General features: G+C 38.5%; 2 protein-coding genes across 9 annotated transcripts in view; one reads left to right on the top strand and one right to left on the bottom strand.

The window, feature by feature from the left end:
• LOC306843451 (unconventional myosin-VI-like) overlaps positions 1 to 4708 on the top strand; it is a 54200-nt gene extending 49492 nt beyond the window's left edge. For 2 of the 3 annotated variants that reach the window (XM_079374969.1, XM_079374968.1), the window contains one exon: positions 3866 to 4707. In XM_079374969.1, coding sequence (XP_079231095.1) covers positions 3866 to 4065 — 200 coding nt within the window. In that variant the 3' untranslated portion in view covers positions 4066 to 4707. Of the gene's footprint in view, positions 1 to 3865 lie in introns of all 3 variants that reach the window. The other variant, XM_079374970.1, reaches the window with a different exon arrangement.
• Positions 4709 to 5380: 672 nt separating this feature from the next.
• The window catches only part of LOC306844127 (interphotoreceptor matrix proteoglycan 1-like), a 34181-nt gene continuing 20272 nt past the window's right edge, over positions 5381 to 19289 (bottom strand). For 2 of the 6 annotated variants that reach the window (XM_079376049.1, XM_079376048.1), the window contains 18 exons: positions 18705 to 18871; positions 16913 to 16944; positions 16740 to 16786; positions 16555 to 16655; positions 15221 to 15376; positions 14561 to 14619; positions 14315 to 14335; positions 14006 to 14190; positions 13829 to 13890; positions 11763 to 13413; positions 11372 to 11614; positions 10420 to 10689; positions 9343 to 10055; positions 8720 to 8939; positions 8360 to 8570; positions 7277 to 7462; positions 6296 to 6373; positions 5381 to 5851 (listed from right to left, as the gene is read on the bottom strand). In XM_079376049.1, the coding sequence (XP_079232175.1) occupies positions 6334 to 6373; positions 7277 to 7462; positions 8360 to 8570; positions 8720 to 8939; positions 9343 to 10055; positions 10420 to 10689; positions 11372 to 11614; positions 11763 to 13413; positions 13829 to 13890; positions 14006 to 14190; positions 14315 to 14335; positions 14561 to 14619; positions 15221 to 15376; positions 16555 to 16655; positions 16740 to 16786; positions 16913 to 16944; positions 18705 to 18871 (4364 nt within the window). In that variant the 3' untranslated portion in view covers positions 5381 to 5851; positions 6296 to 6333. The remainder of the gene's footprint in view (positions 5852 to 6295; positions 6374 to 7276; positions 7463 to 8359; positions 8571 to 8719; positions 8940 to 9342; positions 10056 to 10419; positions 10690 to 11371; positions 11615 to 11762; positions 13414 to 13828; positions 13891 to 14005; positions 14191 to 14314; positions 14336 to 14560; positions 14620 to 15220; positions 15377 to 16554; positions 16656 to 16739; positions 16787 to 16912; positions 16945 to 18704; positions 18872 to 19289) is intronic. The other 4 variants (XM_079376051.1, XM_079376050.1, XM_079376052.1 and 1 more) reach the window with 4 other exon arrangements.

Raw genomic sequence — 19289 nt, 5'->3', positions numbered from 1 at the left:
TCCACCGTGTCCCGAGCCCTCAAGGTTGGCGTTACTGCAGGTCCATCAGTCTAAAGCACTGAGGGACCTGCACGAGGGTGGCTCTGAACCGCAACTGACCTCATGCTCCGAGTGTTGAAGGTCACTGCAAGTTCTCTGGGTCGTGCGATTTCCACACTTGTGGTCCAGGAGCGCCACCTTTGGTAAGCGGAATAGCAAGAGGCCCCGGGATGGGCGACCCAGCGAGGGAGGCAACTGCTCTTCGGGAGATGGTGAATGCACCTCTCCCTCCCCCGGAGGAGGACTGGGTGGAGAATCTTTGTTTCCAAAATCTTGACAATAGAGCAAATCTCTGGGACCAAACCTGGACCACATTCTTCCTCCTCTATTGCCAGCAGGACGCAGCAGGCGGTTCGAGAGCATCATCAAAGGCCTTGCTCACGCAACCTCTGCCCAACCGTGGAACCAGGTAAGCATTGCACCACACACTCAGACCCCTCTTCGGTCTGCCTATGAGCCGCCCGGGCTGGGTCCCTGCGTTCCACCTCGCTGCCTCACTGCAGGTTAGTGTTGTCACGATACTGGAATTTCTAACTTCGATACGATACCTTGAAAAATATCGATATTCGATACCATTTTCGATACCACGGTGAAAAAAACTGCCACAATATTAAGGGGGTAATTTTTTTAATTTAAAGATAAATGTAACAAGTCGAGAACATGCGGTATATTTTACATGAACAAAAAAATGTCTTGAGGTACTGCATTTGTTGATTTATTTATTAATCTTTTATTAATCTTAGTTAAATGTTAATTGAAACTAACGTTTACTAATACATGTACTAATTAAAATCCAAAGTTCTATTTGTTGATATTCTCATTTGCTTCATAACCAAAATATTTCCAGATATAGGGCCCTATGAAATCCGTTTTATTTTTCCCCAAATTCAGTTTTATTTTTTTCTACATTCAATTTTTTCCATTTAAATTTTTCTGGATTCCGTTTTTTTCCGTTTGAATTTTTCTGGACTCTTTTTTTTTTTTAATGATCAAATTAAATGCTATTAATCTAAAAGCATGTCTAATTCATTAAAATCATGAAAATTATACAATTTAACATTTAATTTATTAAAAGTGTAACAAAAATGACACGTTTAGGGCCGTATGAAATGTTTTATTTTTTTCTCACCTTATGTTTTATTGTTACCAAATTCTGTGTTTTAGCATGTCTATTATTTGAATGCATACAAACAATTTTTATTTATTCTTACAGTAGCCTTATGAAATGTGTTCTCCCCCTCAGAAATTCTGTGATATCAGATGAAGGCATAAAACAATTTGAATTAATTTATATTTGAATTAATGAAAATTAAACATTTACATTTTTGGCAAATGAAGGGGATTTACTATTAAAAATAAAATATTTTGTGATTATTTCTTTAAAAAAAATTAACAGTAGTAGTAAGTAGTAGTATTATGTACATTCTACTAAATAATAGTAATATAGCCTATTTCTGGCACACGGTCTTTAATAGGCTAAGTTAAACCGAACTTTTATTTTGACGGGTTGCCGTGAATACTTTTAAAGTTCTGTGTGTGTGTATGATATGACGCTAGTTTTACTCAAATTAAATGGTAAAATGCTCGTAAAGTGCCTTTCAGATCAGTTCTGGAGATATTGTTGATGTGTTTATGTCATCATTGAGACGTCACGCTGCAAAAATGAGACACTGAAATCACCGCGAGCGCCACATAAACAAAACCGCACGTGCAGCACGTTCACACAGAGACGCGCAGAACATGCAGGATTCATATTTAAATCCACTTTTGCAGCTTAATATTTACAGATACTAGTCCATATCGCGATTTGATTTAAATGTAATGACCTACTTTTGATTAATTCATCCAAACTTTGACAAATTCCGTGACATTCCGCGTTAAACTGTAAATTCCGTTTTTATGACTGGATTCCGTGCGCGTTCTCTGCATCGCGGAGATCATAGATCCCTACAGATAGCGCTCCTGCTGTGTTCTTTAACAACCAGAGCAGTCATCTTTCTATTCACTTCACTTTTGCTATTTAACCAGAGCGAAGGAGACGAGTGCGGTCACGTGTGGTGCTTGTCCACGCGCCTTTGGAGAGAAGTGAAAGTGACAGCTCGGCCAGTATCGGTGTATCCATACTTTGGGAAATTAATATTGGTACCGTTCAGATATTTCAGTATCGATATTTATCGAAATATCGATATTTTTGACAACACTACTGCAGGTACATCGGTGTTCCGTTGCTGCCGCTTGTACGGTATCTGGGAGCCTGGCTAGCGCTTCCCAGTCCGTCTCGATGGCTCCTTCAGACTATGCTATTCAGTTCACCCGGCATCCCCTCAAGTTCTGGGGCAGCCGATGACTCTGCGTGCGTGCGGAGAGTGCAGTCGAACTGGCGAAGGATTCAATCCAGTCCCTCCAGCCGATATGAAGACGGGGTTTTATAGCCCTTACTTCATTGTACCCAAGAAAGACGGTGGGCTACGACCAATCTTGTGTCTTGAAATGGGCCCTTTACAAGCTACCATTCAATATGCTCATGCAGAAAGGTATCTTCAAATGCATCCGTCCCTGAGATTGGTTTGCAGCGAACGAACTGAGGGACGCATACTTTCATGTGTCGATCCTTCCGTGCCTCAGACTATTTCTGCAGTTTGCATTTTAAGGACATGCATATCAGTATCAGGTCGATGACTGGCTCATACTATGTCAGTCTCAGGATCAGTTGTGAGAACACAGGGACTTGGTGCTCTCGGACCTCAGCCGGTTGGGCCTTCGGGTCAACTGGGAAAAGAGCAAATTCTTCCCAATGCACAGGATCTCTTTTCTCAGTATGGAGTTGGATTCGGTCAAACAGACAAGCACGCCTCACTCAGGAACGTGCTCAGTTGGTTTTGAACTGCTTGAATATGTTCAAAAGCAGGACAGCGGTCCCACTGAAACAGTTTCAGAGACTCCTGGGGCATATGGCAGCTGCAGCGGCTGTCACGCCGCTCAGACTGCTTCATATGAGACCACTTCAACACTGGCTCCATGGCTGAGTCTCGAGGTGGTTTGCTTCATGCCATTCACATTCCGGGCCTGCTCAACCGTTCGGCCGACGAACTGTCACAAGCTGCGCATTCCAGAGAATGGAGACTCCATCCCCAGATGGTCCAGCTGGTCTGGAGATGTTTCAGAGACGCTCAGATAGACCTGTTGGCCTCTCCAGAGACCTCTCACTGCTAGTTGTTTTACTCCCTGACCGAGGGAACACTCGGCACGGATGCACTGGCACACAGCTGGCCGTGGGGCCAAGTATGCGTTTCCCCCATTGAGCCTTCTTGCACAGACGCTATGCAAGATCAGGGAGAACGAGTAGCAACAGGTCCTGCTTGTGGCTGGCCCAATCGGACATGGTTCCCAGAACTAATGCTCCTTGTGACAGCCCCTCCCTCTTGGATTCCTCTTTGGAAGGATCTACTGAGACTCAGAGACGAGGCACCCTGTGGCACCCGTGTCCAGATCTCTAGAAACTCCATATCTGGTCCCTGGAGGAAGTAGACACCATCACTTCGGCGCGAGCACGGTCTACGAGACACGCTTATGCTTTGAAGTGGAACCTGTTCATCGGGTGGTGTTCTTCTCACCGAGAAGACCCTCAGAGGTGCCCGATCAGAGTCGTGCTGTCATTTTTGCAGCAGGGGTTGGAGCGAAGGGAACAAGGGTTACCTACGTTACAGAGACGTTTTACATTGTAGCTGTTTGAATACTGGCAAGTATAAATAGATAATATTAGCCGGTATATCGCTTAATTTCTAGATTAGTTCCTAATGTGTGACATCTGTTTTTGTGTTGATAGGTAAGGATGATATGGAGATGTGTGAGCTGGGTCTGGAGGAGACCGGTTTGACTCGGAAGCGTGGTGCTGAGATTCTGCCGCGCCAGTTTGAGGAGATCTGGGAACGCTGTGGAGGCATTCAGTACCTTAAAAATGCCATCGAGAGCAGGCAGGCCCGACCCACATACGCCACTGCCATGCTGCAGAGCATGCTCAAATAAACACACACACACACACACACATACATCACAGCTCTAGTTCCATAAGGGAATCTGCCAACTCCTACATAACCAGCACTGACTTTCATTGTTCTTTTTTTTTTTTTTTTTTTTTTTAGTCTTTTAATATTCTTTTCGGTTTTTAGTCTTTTGACATTATTTTTATTTTGTTCTTTTTAAGTGTTTCTTTTTAGTAGCGGTCTCATTTGTTCTGGATTTATTTGAATATCTGGTGCGTCGAATCATCTCATTGATCTTTAATTGCTGTTCTTGAAAGGGTAATTGCCTCTAAACTGCCTCTTAATATAATTTACTTAATGTGATATTTTTGCTATGATATATGATGAACATCAGTAATCCATAAATATTTCACTGGCAATGTTCCTTGAGAGAAATTCAACAGTCTCTTCCTAACATTTGAATCAATCTCACATTGAAATAAAGATCCTCTCACTTGCAGATGTAAATACTGATATTGTTCAGCACTTTACACTATTCTGAGTTTTGTTATTTACTGTGAGTTTAACTGCTTGCATAAAGTATTTACAAAAGCTACAATACAGTAAATACAATAACTCTGGTAATGAAAACTAAATTATGACTTTGAATGAAAAACCTTTAATAAAAAATAATGATTTTAATAATACGATTTAGTCCTTCTTGTGATATTGTTATTGTCCCTAATGTTGTGTAAATCTACAATGATGTGTGGGTTTTGCAAATGATGCAATATGATATACAAGGCATGGGTTGCAATTGTGATATCAGACCAAATATGTATAAGAGCAATATGCAAATTTAATTTATTTCTATATACAAAATCAAGATTTGTATGAAACAAAACAAGGTACTGATGTAGGCATGAGCTCTCCAGCTAAATAAAGTTGTCTGCTTTCTTCCAACAAGCACAGTTGAGATTTTATATAGATATAAACCAGCACAGTTGGTGTACATAAATACACCAACTGTATTTACAAAAATACATATAGAGTTATGAGAGACTCGTTTCAGGGATTACCTTCTATAACATTTCACAATACAGTAACAATGATATATATATATCATTGTACTCTATTATAGATATATATATATATATAATAGAGTACAAACAACTATTAAATGTCACTGTGTATTTACCGTTTTACAGTATTTACCGTTATTCAGGGCTGCCCAGGGACATCACTAACATAGCTCTAGATTTAATTTTAAACTATACTTAAAGACATTTTGCAAAGTTATAGTGCTTTGGGTAAATCTTACAAAATTTGTTCATATTTTGTAGAAATGTTTTGTTTATAACTTTAGTTTTTTTTTTTTTACACATTTGTTGCTCTAAAGCATTCAAAGAATATTTCCAACAAAGTTCTTCTTTTCACAAGACAACCATGCTAAAAGACAAAAACAAAAAAATTATTCGTTATGCATGTGGAACAATTAATACTGTAATTATTATACACCAAAACAAAATTATGTTCCATACTATGAGAATTTTTGAACAGTGTGAAACTTGTGTATTCATTATGATCAAACAGAAGAATAATTTCCTCATTGTGAGGAAACCCATAATGCTTTCTGCCATGTGAAAACATTCAACCAGCTCATTTCTTGATGTTCTCATGAGAACAACAGGTTACATAACTATTCAGCTTGGCTCTGAACGTCTGTTCAGGATGTTTGGCCACTCGTTCTACAGCCTTCAGGAGTTGTGGGATCATGGGAAGTCTTTTCAAACGTCTTTTAATGGCAGGATAAGCACTACCGGAAGACAGCATGACGTGACGTCCCACCTCTATTAAAAGAGACATAAGTTGTTTTGCGTTGATGATGTTGCATGAATTGATTATATATTCTGAAACCACTGACTGTATAAACAGTTTTGCTTACAAAAGTTATATTGCTTAAAATCTAATTAATTGCGCTAATGCACAGTCCTGCAAAAAAAAAAAAAGTGTGACAAATTTAGTATATATAAAAATGAGTTATAATTATACTCAAACCTGGGGCAAGTTGTGTACACTTAATCATTATTAAGACATGTCATTTTTTTTCAAAGAGTGATCAATCATACTTTTCAATTGAAATTAGACCAATCTATATATTTATGTAATTGACTTAAAAAGTCCAGTCTGGTGAATAGTCTAAGCGTTTTATGTAATTGGCCACTGGTCTAATAGTTAGAGATTTATTCTTACAACCACAACAGAAGTTGATATCATGAGAGATCTGATCTTACCTCAGTGACGGTGATTATAATGTGTAAATCTTCTGTGATTAACTCGTCAGGCCTGGTATGGTGGTCTGGTCTCTGCCTCTATAAAACAGGACAGCACATACAACAATATGAAGCCTAGATTTTAAAAGGCAAAGAAAGACATCAATATCACCTGAAGGGAAAGAAAAAAACGTCATATCCCAAGGACAAATTCACAGGTGTGTGATGCATCAGTTTCTGTAAAAAAAAACATATTAGTAAAGTTTTTTTTTTTTAGGTACAAAACAGGCTTTGTTTTAGAACATGCTGGAATCGTATCATATTGGGATTCCTTGAGTAAAATCCTGTTTTATGGCAAAAGTGGTAACGTATTTTCCATTAATTTATATAATTACAGGGAAAAATAGTACGAAAATATATAAAGGACATTGTACAATATTATTTATTTTTACAGCAATATTAGTTCAGTAATTGTCAAGAAAGTGTGTTGAATTTCAATGTGGGGATTCCATGGTGCTGCAAAAGTAGAAACCAAGCATTCAACAAAATGTTTACTCCAACGGTAGATGTAAAGGAGATTTTCAAATGAACTAAAGTGAATAAAGACCAAAAATAGCCCACCTAAAAATGTGTAAAAAATAAAAATTGTTTTGAATGGAAAGTTATATACATTTAGAAAATTGTGGAGAAGAAAACGTAATGGGGATTTCAAAATAGAGCTGCCTTGCGATCCCAAATTAAATGCCCGAACTCTTCAGTTTTGAGTATTTGACAACAACCTGGAACATTCCTTTTAGAAATAAATACTTTAAAAACTGCATTTGGTATACACAGATTGTGCCGTTATTTTATTCATTGCTTACATTTGTATATGTTTGACTAATCATCATTTCAGACATATTTTTTACTGTACGTCTTGTCTTTGATATCTGTGATATAGCACAACAAATTATTTGACCGCAAAAAATGTCAGAGAATCTGATGGAAAAAAGACCTGCTTACACTAGAGTTAGTGTCTTTCTGGTCCGCACACATTTCCTGCACATAGATAACAAGAGAGAAATGATGGCATAAAGAAAGGTGAGCGCAGCCACGAAGCACACTAGGGAAAGAAAGGGGTCTAGTGTCACGGAGACCAGCTCTGCACATCTCTCCCCGATAAACTGCCAGAAATGACCTACAGGACATCTAAAAGGGTTGAGAGAGACAGTTAGAACATGCACAGTGGAGATCATTCTTAAAGAGATCCATCAGAGCTACACAACAACATCCCTTTGTTTACATATTTCTAAAGAACAAAGTAATTTCTTGATTTTTCAAAGAAATTACCAAAAATAAAAAAACTAGATCTCACATTAGAGACAAGCATTGTATTCAATTCCAAAAATTGAATTGGATTTAGATCAGGGGTGGGGAACGTTGATCCTGGAGGGCCGGTGTCTCTGCAGAGTTTAGCTCCAACCTTAAACAAACACACCTGAACCAGCTAATCAAGGTCTTCAGGATGCAGTTAGGTTTTTTTTCTAGATTTTTCAGGGTTGGCGCTAAACTCTGCAGGAGAGTGGCCCTCCAGGATCAACGTTCCCCACCCCTGATATAGATCATGGAATCTAACTGTTCACAGCTATATGTGATCCTGGACCACAAAACCAGTCATAAGGGTCGATTTTTGGAAATTGAGATGTATGCATCATCTGAAAGCTGAATAAATAAGCTTCCATTGATGTATGGTTTGTTAGGATAGGACAATATTTGGCCGAGATGCAACTATTTGAAGATCTGGAATCTGAGGGTACAAAAAAAGTCTAAATATTGAGAAAATCGCCTTTAAAGTTGTCCAAATGAAGTCCTTAGCAATACATATTACTAATAAAAAATTAGGTTTTTATATATTTACGGTAGGAAATTTGCTAAATATATTCATGGAACATGATTTTTACTTAATGTCCTTATGATTTTTGGCATAAAAATTTTTTTTATAATTTTGACCCATACAATGGGTTGGCTATGGCTACAAATACACCCGTGCAACTTAAGACTGGTTTTGTGGTCCAGGATCCCATATGTGATTGTTCTCTGAGGTACCTGCAAGCGGCACCATGCCCTGGTACAATCTCACACTCTCCTCCATTGAGACAGAAGTCTGGCTGGACCACACAGAGGCTCTGACATGGCAGTCCATCCACCGTCACATAGCCTGGGTCACATAAACATTGCGCTTCCTTTGTCCAGAGGTTCACCACGCATTTGGAAAACTCGTTGCAGGCAAGAAACTTGCAAGGGTCACCTTGATCAGCTAAAATGAAAGAAGAAATTGGACTCATTTCAATTGTATCAATTCTTGAGCGTCTGTGAGAAATTCTTTCCGTGTCCAGACAGACTGATGCAGTTTTGAAATGAAGCAGCTAGCTGATGTATGATGCTTGCAAAGCCCAAGACTCTTACCTGGTTCTATGTCTAGGGAATGGCTGTCAACCTTTATGTCCAAATGCTGGGCTGCAGCATAACAAAACTCCTCCAAGACGTGCTGGACAGCCTGAGTAATGTTGTACGGCACAGACTTGGCAAATTTTGCCTTGCTATTGACCACCACACTTCCGTTTCTGAAGTTTAGGATCTCTAACTTCTTAAAGCCTGTTAGGTTAGACTGTAGATATGGGAGTAGCTGTGCACAGATGAGAAAAAAGCATAGTTTATGTATGTTCACCATTCAAAATCCACTGGACAATTGCAGGAGTTAGCAGAAGGAATCTAAGCACAAATATTGTCATACTGCAGGGCTTAAGCAGTATACCGTCTCATTTTTAAAGATCGTATAAAGTATGCGGTGAAAAGCATTAAGATGAAGCAGTGTGCTAGATTATTGTGACATAACTACTGTATGTTGGATGTTTAAATCAGTTATCATTAAAAAGTTAAAAACTATGAGTGATGTTCACTCATCGCTAAAAGAAATTGCTTTAACGAATGAAGAAAACAAAGAGTTGTATGTTTTCTTACTGTAATATTCCACTATTAATGAGGATGTTAATAAGGCAGCCAACAGAAACTGAAATAGCTGTACTCACCAGTTCAACAAATTTGTTTTCCAACAATCGGTATTCTGCTGAGCTCTTATTGAAAAGATCTTCAGAGAACAGCATGTTTGTGACACGCAAACTGAAAAACACAACTAGTTCTTTGCCTTTGTTAGCTGTGGTCATTGAAGGAGTCGTGAAATACTTTAGTGATGGCGCTCTTGTTGTCTCCAAGGGATATCCTTCATTTGGGAAAGAATATCCATTGTCATAACTCAAGAGATCAATGGTCCCAGTACTTACTACATCTATTTGGTCTAACTCTTTTAAATGAATAAATGGGTCTTCGGTTTCCACATCCAGCACTTGGTCGTTTTCTGACTCAAATATAACATCCTGGGCAACAGTTGGTTGTACTTTTTCGGTCTGTGATTCATAATCCTTTTCCAAAAATATTGGAGTAATGACTGATACATTGGTTAGAACAACTTCCTCAGTTTCCACACTCAGCACTTTGTCATTTTCTGTCTTCGTAAAATCAACATCCTGAGCAACAGTTGATTGTACTTTGTCAGTTGGTGCATCATAATCCTTTTCTAAAGGTGATGGCGTAACGACCGATACGTCTGTTAGCACTACTTCAAAAAGTTCAAGGTCTGCAGGTGAAGTTGTCAAAGGTAGATCAGTTGCGAGTGTCTCGTTGGGTTGTGATGCAGTCTCTTCTTCTTGTTCTACAAGGAGATCTTCTGTCGGAGTGTCTTCCTCTGAGAAATCATTAATGATAGGTTATAAATTACATTTTAAATGGTGAAATACTTGCACAATGAAATAGTTAATTTTGTGGGTCAGTGTGACTGTTCAGTAATAATATTAATTTCTCTTTTCCCCGGTAGATGAGGTACAACTGCTTTCACTTCTGCACTCGGGTGTCTTGTTTTCTTTTAGACTTTTATCCTGCCTTAACTCCAGTATCAAATTCTGTACTCAGATTGGTGATTGGGAACTATATAAGTGGGTTTCAGATGATAGCTAAAACTTGGCTATCTTGTTACAATTTTCTAAATATTTCTGAACATCTCTTTGACCAAACATTTTTATTGAGAAACACAGATGGCATGGCTCTCTTACCCATCTCTGTGAGCTTTGGCTCCTCAGTTTCTCCAACATCAGATGGTAACTCCTGGGTGACAGTTGATTGTATTTTTTCAGTTGGTGAATCATAATCCTTTTCAAAAGGTGTTGGTGTAACGACCGATACATCTGTTAGCACTACTTGAAAAATGTTACGGTCTGCAGGTGAAGTTGTCAAAGGTAGATCAGTTGTGAGTTTCTCTGTGGGTTGTGATGCAGTCTCTTCTTCTTGTTCTACAAAGATATGTTCTGTTAGAGTGTCCTCCTCTGGGAAATCATTAATGATGATATAAATTACATCTGAAGGGCAAAATAGTTCATGTGTGACAGTTCAGCAGTCATATCCCTTAAAATATTCTTATTCATGAGATAAAAGTCTTCTGCACTCAGGTGTCTTATTTTCTTTTAGCCTTTTATTCTGCCTCAACTCCAGTATCAAATTTAAATGAAAGTGACGAAAGTGACGTGACATACGGCCAAGTATGGTGACCCATACTCGGAATTCGTGCTTTGCATTTATCCCATCCAACGTGCACACACACAGCAGTGAACACACACACACCGTGAATACACATCCGGAGCAGTGGGCAGCCATGCTGCGGCGCCCGGGGAGCAGTTGGGGGTTCGGTGCCTTGCTCAAGGGCACCTCAGTCGTGGTATTGAGGGTGGAGAGAGCGCTGGACATTCACTCCCACCACCTACAATCCCTGCCGGCCCGAGACTCGAACCCTCAACCTTTGGATTACGAGTCCGACTCTAACCATTAGGCCACGACTTCCCATAAATTAGACAGTCTGTACTGTTCTGTAATCAGAGCTATGATTGGGAGCTGTACATATGTCATGGTTTCAGATTATGGCTAAAACTTGTTTATATTTTCTAAATATTTCTGAACATCTCTTTGACCAAACATTTTTATTGAGAAACACAGATGGCATGGCTCTCTTACCCATCTCTGTGAGCTTTGGCTCCTCAGTTTCTCCAACATCAGATGGTAACTCCTGGGTGACAGTTGATTGTACTTTTTCAGTTGGTGAATAAAAATCCTTTTCTATAGGTGTTGGTGTAATGACCGATACATCTGTTAGCACTACTTCAAAAAGTTCAAGGTCTGCAGGTGAAGTTGCCAAAGGTAGATCAGTTGGGAATGTCTCCGTGGGTTGTGATGCAGTCTCTTCTTCTTGGTGGTCCTCTGGGAAATCATTAAAGATAGGTTATAAATTATATTTGAAGTGCAAAATAGTTTGCTGTTTCAGATGACTGCCAAAACTTATTTTGTGAACATTTTCAATGTTACTTCTTAAACGTTTTTATTGAGAAACATAGCGTAGATCTCTCACCCATCTCTTCAAGCTGTGGCTCCTTAGTATCCCCAACAACAGATGGTAAGTCCTTATCTTTCTTCAAAGTGGATTCTGTGATCATTTCAGGTAGAGATTCTGAGGCACTTGATACAGTAGTGAGAACATCAGACACTTCTGGTCCTAGGGTTTTTTCCTCTGTAACCAGATCTGGTATATCAAAAACTCCCCCAATAACCTCAGGTTTGGGGAGTTGATCCTCCACCCCAAAGTCTTCCACATGTTCAGGTTTACCAATGTCGGTGCCGGGTTGAACACTGTCAACTGGCACAAAAGGCAAATTAGCACCTTCTTTGGGTTGGTAATAGTCAATATTCTCAACAAGGTAAGTTTCTGTGACAGAAATCTCTGGTGGTTTAATCTTAATCATCTCTGCAGGAGGTTTGGTTGAACGTTCAGTGGTTTTGGGGACCTCACTCGCGATCTCCACTGCAGGCTGTTCAGTTTTGATGCTGCCTTCATATTCTACAACTTCAGCAGGTTCTGATTTATCAGCTTCTCTTTCAGGTTTCACCACCTCACCCTTTTCTGTTAAATGAAGTTCCTCCTTAGGTTGTCCTGTCTCAGTTTCTGGCCTCCTGGTTGCCTGAGCGTCATCCACTTGTTTCACTTTAATCTCCTCATCAGTTTTATGTTTCTCAACGTCTTCTTTTGATTCTCTAATGACCTCTGGTTCTGGCTCTAAAACTTTTTCCTCAGGTTCTTCCTGGTTAGTTGATTTTCCAATCTCATCCTCTGGTTCTGGTAGCACAACTGTTCCCACAGGCTCTAATGTTTCATAATCAGCATACGTTTCTGTTACTACAGTCACTTCTTCAGGTCGCAATACCTGATCTTCTAAAACTACAGTATCTCCAGTTACATTGGTATCTTTTTCAGGTCCAGATATTTCTACAGTTTCTGTTGTCACAACCTTTGCCTTGGGTAAATCAACCTCAGACTTGGTCTCTACATCTGGTTCAGGCATCACCACTTTGGTCTCTTCTTCCTTTACGACCGCTCCAGTGTCCGTTGTTTGAGGCACCTCTGGAATTTCATTTGAATCTGTCACTTCAGTTATTGGATCAATTGGTTCAGTTGAAGGTTGCAGGGTGATGCTAAAGTCGGTTGTGACAGCCAATTGTGGTTGTTCAGACCTAGGACTAATGGTTGTTGCAGTGGTGAACAAAATGCGGGTGGTGGTTACCGGGTGAAATAGGATATCATCTTCTGGTATCGTGTTTAGACTAAAGTCACTATCTGGTATAGATTTCTCTGTAGTCCTAGGCTGTTCTTCTCTTGGGGGTGATGCTGAGGCAGCAGCTGAAGATGTTGGAGACAAATTGTTGTCTTTTTCAGCAATAACAACTGGTTTGCTGTCATCCTCACTAGGAGCTTCCTCTACTGGTGGAACTTGAAAAATGTCTGTTATGAGTTCACCGGTTTCCCCTTGAATAGTTTTAACCTGGTGTATAATGACTGCGTCACTCTCAGGCTCAACTGTTTCTGATTCTGATTTTGTTGTCGTGGTACTGTCTGTGTTCAAAGTTGGGTCTACAATGGTCTCATCATCATCTGATGAAATATGAACTTCAATCCTTGGTCCTTTTGTTGGAAAACTGAGGTCACCATATGAATCTTCATCAAAGGACTGCAAATTAACAGGTGTACAATTATGTTAGTGCATTCAAAGATGTTATGTTAACCATATCTTTGTTTCATAAACATAAAATAAGTAACACAGAGCACAAAAGACAAAAAACATGCTGATGCTGATTGGCTGATACAGCACTGCAATACACAATACACTAGCAGGTATGAAATATTCCCCAGCTGCTGTATATATTACTATTAACCCTTAGTTTACATGTATATCATTTACAAATATATCTTCTAGTGGATGACATTTATATTTTAAGCAATAAAGCTCTTGAAGCTGTACTATGTGTCAATATGGAAGGTATCACAGGCATTTCTCTGTGAGCTGTGCCCCTTTAGCCATGACTGTATTGACTATATAGAATGGTCTCTTGTTCCTAATTGCTTAATTATATGGCATTAGTCACCTCAGTTATAATGTCTTCAGAAACCTCAGTGACAGGCATTCTCGTTGAAGAATGGTCTTTGCCTGATGTGAGAAAGTGTGTACACAACTTATAAATACTATGTGATAAAATAATCAAACAAGATTTTTTTAAATAAATTGTAAATGAAAATACATATTTATAAATATATACATTTACCTGTCTCAAAGGTCAGTGAATTAAGATCAAGAAGAGATGCATTTTTGCTCAGTGCTTTAACTATCATATCCTTCAGACTTGGTCCTGTAGATAAAACAGCCGTGCCAATGTTCAGATTTCCATCAGCAATGGAAGGTATGGTAGTCTCAAATACAGCCGAGTAAACTACAGATAGTCCTCCAGCTCTGGATAAATAGAAGCAATGTGTATTTATATTTATTTGTGTAGCTGACGTTTAATTGAAGCAATAGAAACGGTGATGCACACAAAGACTACACACATTATACAACACATCAAGTAACTGTTTACCCTTTAGGTGCTTCTGCCTCACTTGCGTGTATGAAAGAAAACAGAAAAAAAATCAAATGCAACAAGTAATCAGACATGCACAAACAGCTCCCTAGTGAAATATGAAAAGTTAATGGAAACAGGACACAAACACAGATAGGCTTGTATTTCATTATGAATGTATAATCATTATTTTTGCAGCAGTAATTCAGAGCTCAGTTGGTCACTGCTGTTATAATTAAAGTCATATTAAAAGAGTACGCCTACCTAATACTTAACACTTGGACATCCATAAATCCAGGTAGGTCATTAAAAGCATGTTGCATCTGCAAAAAACAAACAAGTATGCACTTTAATATCTAATGTTGCTTATCATATATGGGTGTATAGGCAAATGTATTAACCAGAACTGCACAATCATTGTCAAGACAGAACAGAACAATCCCCAACAGATTCACAGAGCGTGAAGTTTTCAACAACACTGTTGAATAATCTGAGCCTCTTGCACTTTAATAAAATAAAATTCAAGGGACTTACAATTTGAATACATGTTGGAAGTTCTATTATTCTCATTAATTGATTTAACTAAACATTTTAGGTTGCAAACATTGTTAATGTTTATTACATCAGCTTATTATTGTATATAAACTCTGTTAATTTATTTTTTTAATCTAAAAGAATGGATAAGGAGAGTCATTGTTTTATGTGTTGTGGGTGGCTATAAGGAAATAGACACTATTTTCACTCTTTATCAGCCTTGTAATCATGTTAATTTGCTCTTGCAGTTATCATTTCTCCAATGATTTTAAGGCTTGCAGGAACAAATTAAGGTAATCTGCAGAAAATCACAGTATGTGTTATTATATGCACACTTTGATTCCTCAAAAACACTGAATTCTGGATCATTGTTTGGTCATTTTCACACACCTGATCCTGAAGATGCCTTGACAGGTCATGATACTGAGGTGAATCGGTGTCTCTCAGTATCTCCTGATACCCATAGTCCTTCAGTATAACGCTGAACTCTATGACCTGATGTACTGGCTGCTCAGGAACTACATTGTGAAGATCCAACTCCTGCAACTGTATCACAAGAGCTATTTAATAATTAGTGCAAAAAAAAAAAAACTTCTTGGGTTAAATATTTTCTTATTATTTAATTTAATTTTACTATATTAACTGAAGAATTCATGCAAGTGCTGCAATAAAAATTCTTTAAAAATATCATCATCCCTTCCCTCCACTAAACACCTACAAACTGTTCAGAACATCCTTCTCTTTACCCCATCCTCTGCCACCAACTTCCAGTTCCTCAACTTCTGACTCTCACTCACATCAACAACACATCTGTCACTACTGGAAAGTTTCTCTCTGTATTCAAGCAGGCTTGGGTAACTCCCCTGCTAAAGACAAACAATATTTCATTCTACAGCAGCTGAAAAACTTTCCTTCCTCAAGTTGTGTTCAGTTAGTCCTGCTTCCCTTTACAATGACAACCTAAGGTACATGGTTAGGCTAAGCGTTGTTACAAAAGCATTGCCTATGGTGACATTAACTATGATTGCAAGTTCTATTGTTACCAACATAGTTCTGTGAAAATCATAGTTCCAACGATCATTCGCAGACAACATCGCAAAGGTGTGCTCTACAACAACGATGCCAACAAAGATAGCAAAGAACCTGGGGTAAATGTTTGATGACCAGTTGAACTTTACTAATCATTTTATTATTCATTTGTAAATTCCTGTAGATAAAAGTATGTGTGAACTATATAAATGTAAATGTAAAATGTATTTGCACCATATGGTCGACCTTTAGATTCCACATGTGAGAAACTTACTACATTTATCACCACAATTAGGTGTGAATTTATCAATATGTGGAAAGGCATCGGTGCAAATATACATACAATGGTCAAAGAAGGCTCAAACCACCACAGGAGAAGAGTCCCTCATGTCTACACTATTTCCACTAGTCCCATGATACAAAGCTGGAGAAGTCCTCTGTGGGTAAGATCTATTTTTGTGTTGTAAACCAGGGGTGTCCAGTCCTGCTACGATCTTGCAGAGTTTAGTGCCAAATTACTCCAACATACAAGGGCTTTATTCCAGTTCAGTTTTTTATTGCCTTCCCTCGCTAACTTCCCTCTGTCTCGTGGCCTTGGATGGGTGGCATTGCTTATGTTACACCTAATACAGCTATGCAAATCCGTACTGTCTTTTAAAGTACATGTAGTATGCTATGTAAATTGTACTCCAGACCTGTGAGGCAGTAGAGGTGTCTGTCGTAGTACTGACAGTACTAGGTAGATCTGGGGGAACCAATTCTTCTACTGCTGCTTCAGTCAGCACTTCCTCTGACCCTGAACAACAGAGATTGGAGTTTAGTTGAATTTACAAAAATTATGATAACATCTCATTGAATACCAAAAACAATTCAACTATACCTTCCATTCTTAGTACTCCATCAGTTGTTGGCTCTTCAGTTATATTTCTATGAATTTAAAATAAATATGTATCATGATCTTCAAATAATCATGGTTCACCATTTTTGTTATAGATTATTTGAAGATGTTTCCAGAATATGAAATAATAGTCATGATTCCAAGTGCAGTCTCACCGTTCTATTTTTTCACTATTCACATTCGCCCTCTGTAAAAGAAAAGCAAACATATTACAAAACAAATTTAACTTAAATTAAAAAAATATATATGTACTCACCCTCGGGCCATCCAAGATGTAGATGGGTTTGTTTCTTCATCAGAACAGTCACCTTTAAGTTACCTTTATTTCTATAGCGCTTATACATCAGCAACAGATTTGGAGAAATCACTTGCTCAGCAATGGATGCTCTGCAGTGAATGGGTGCCGTCAGAATGAGAGTCCAAACAGCTGATAAAGACATCACAATAATCCACACCACTCCAGTCCATCAGTTAACATCTTGAGAAGCAAAAAGGTGTTTGTTTGCAATTAATAAATCCATCATTAAGATGTTTTTAACTTCAAACTGTTGCTTCCAGCTAAAATATGAGCACTTTATCAATAATATTGCTTTCTCCTTTGAAAAAAAGTTATCTCATCTGAATCAGGAGATAAATCAGCACAGATCAAGTGCCATTTACAAGTAAAAACAATCCAAAACAGTTCTTAAAGGGATAGTTCACCCCAAAATGACAAATCTGTCATCATTTACTCACCTCAAGTAGTTCCAAACCTGTATGAATGTCTTTGCTCTGATGAACACAAAGGAAGATGTTCTGAAGAAAGTTTGTAACCAGGCTGTTTTGGGGCGCCATTGACTTCCATAATAGGAAAAAATATACTATGGAAGTCAACGGTGCCCCAGAACTGCTCTGTTTCCCGCATTCTTCAGAATATCTTCCTTTGTGTTCAGCAGAACAAAGACATTCATACAGGTTTGGAACTACTTGAGGTGAGTAAATGATGACAGAATTTTAATTTTTGGGTGAACTGTCCCTTTAATAAATTCGCTGGTCGATGTTGATGTGAGAAACAACAGGGGATGGACTTAGGCCGTTTCTCAATACCAAGTTCGCAGAGTCTGGACTTACGTCCTTTCGAGTTTGGACTTGCCAAGTTCGACTCAGAAGAACGAACTCTCGAGGACGGGAGGACGAACTGAATTCTGGGTTATGGCCCGTATCAAGTCCGCACAAGTCACCTCTCGATGCATCCTCGGTAAAAGGGGCGGATCAAGAACACATCCGGGGATTTGAACTGGACTTGGCTAGATGTGAACTTTGAATTGGAACAGTACTTGGGCAGCGACTGATGACGTTTAACAAGTCCACAAGAACACAAGTACAGACAAGTACGCATATTGAGAAACGGCCTTATTCTCTGGTGGAGTTATGGACTCATATTTTTTCCAGAATGCATTGATGATGGATTTGTTGCATTCAAACATGTAATTGATGGTTGTATGGATTACTGGTGGATTATTGTGATGTTTTATCAGCTGTTCTCATTCTGACAGAAGATCCATTGGTGAGCAAGCGATGTAATTGTAAATTTCTCCAAATCAGTTCCGATGACTAAACAAACTCCTTTACATCTTGGATGCCCTGAGGGTGAGTACATTTTCAGTGAATTTTCATTTTGGGGTAAACTATTCCTCTCAGTTTTGGCCATTTGACTAAAAACAGAGTTTGAATTATGCTCAGATATTCAGAGCAGGTCTTATTTCACAATCACCCATAGACACACTGAAAAAAAAATGGTAACCTAAAAATAGCAACATTTACATAAATCAGACATTTGATTTAATATAGATAAATCAGCCTAAATACCTTAATTCATACAAACAAAACACATTTATGCTGTATTCACAAAAAGTTGTTTGACATCTTTTGAATTTTCAGTATTATGTGAATTTTTAAATAGTTTACCCTGTAGATCATGTTTATGTGTTCCTGTGAATTGCTGAAATTCATGGCGAGATCTGAGATGCACATAGATTCATGCTGGCATTTGTGGACCCATTTCTGGTACTCTGAGCTGCTGGGAATTCTGTCCAGAAAGATCCGGAAAGCCTCCCATACAGCTTCCTGGCAAACTGACAAGGTCAACAAACAAGTGTTCAGATGAGAAAATTCACAGCATACATTAAAATCTTACTGGATCTGTTTTGTAGTAAAATATATTTTTCTGTATTGCTAAATTGCAATTAAATAAAACTGAAGTAATACAATAGAGGTATTTCATTAATTCATATTTCATAAACACATCTTATTTTGATTAATTATACCCCTTTATTCTCTGTAGATTACATTTTCTGCCTTCAACTGCCTTGGCATGTTTCTCTAAATTTAAATACACTTCTCATAGATGGATCTATTTCATGACTAACTGTTTATTTATTTATAAATAATAAAGCTGTCACAATCACCAGCTGGAGTGCCCATGAGCTCCACCAGAGGGCACTCCATCCCTGGCTTTTACCATTCAACCAGGACTCCATTTCCCATAATCAT

Source organism: Barbus barbus (genome assembly GCF_936440315.1).
Source record: "Barbus barbus genome assembly, chromosome: 24".
Taxonomy (NCBI): domain Eukaryota; kingdom Metazoa; phylum Chordata; class Actinopteri; order Cypriniformes; family Cyprinidae; genus Barbus; species Barbus barbus.
Note: the sequence above shows the minus strand (reverse complement) of the source record. Positions and strands in the feature narration are given on the sequence as shown.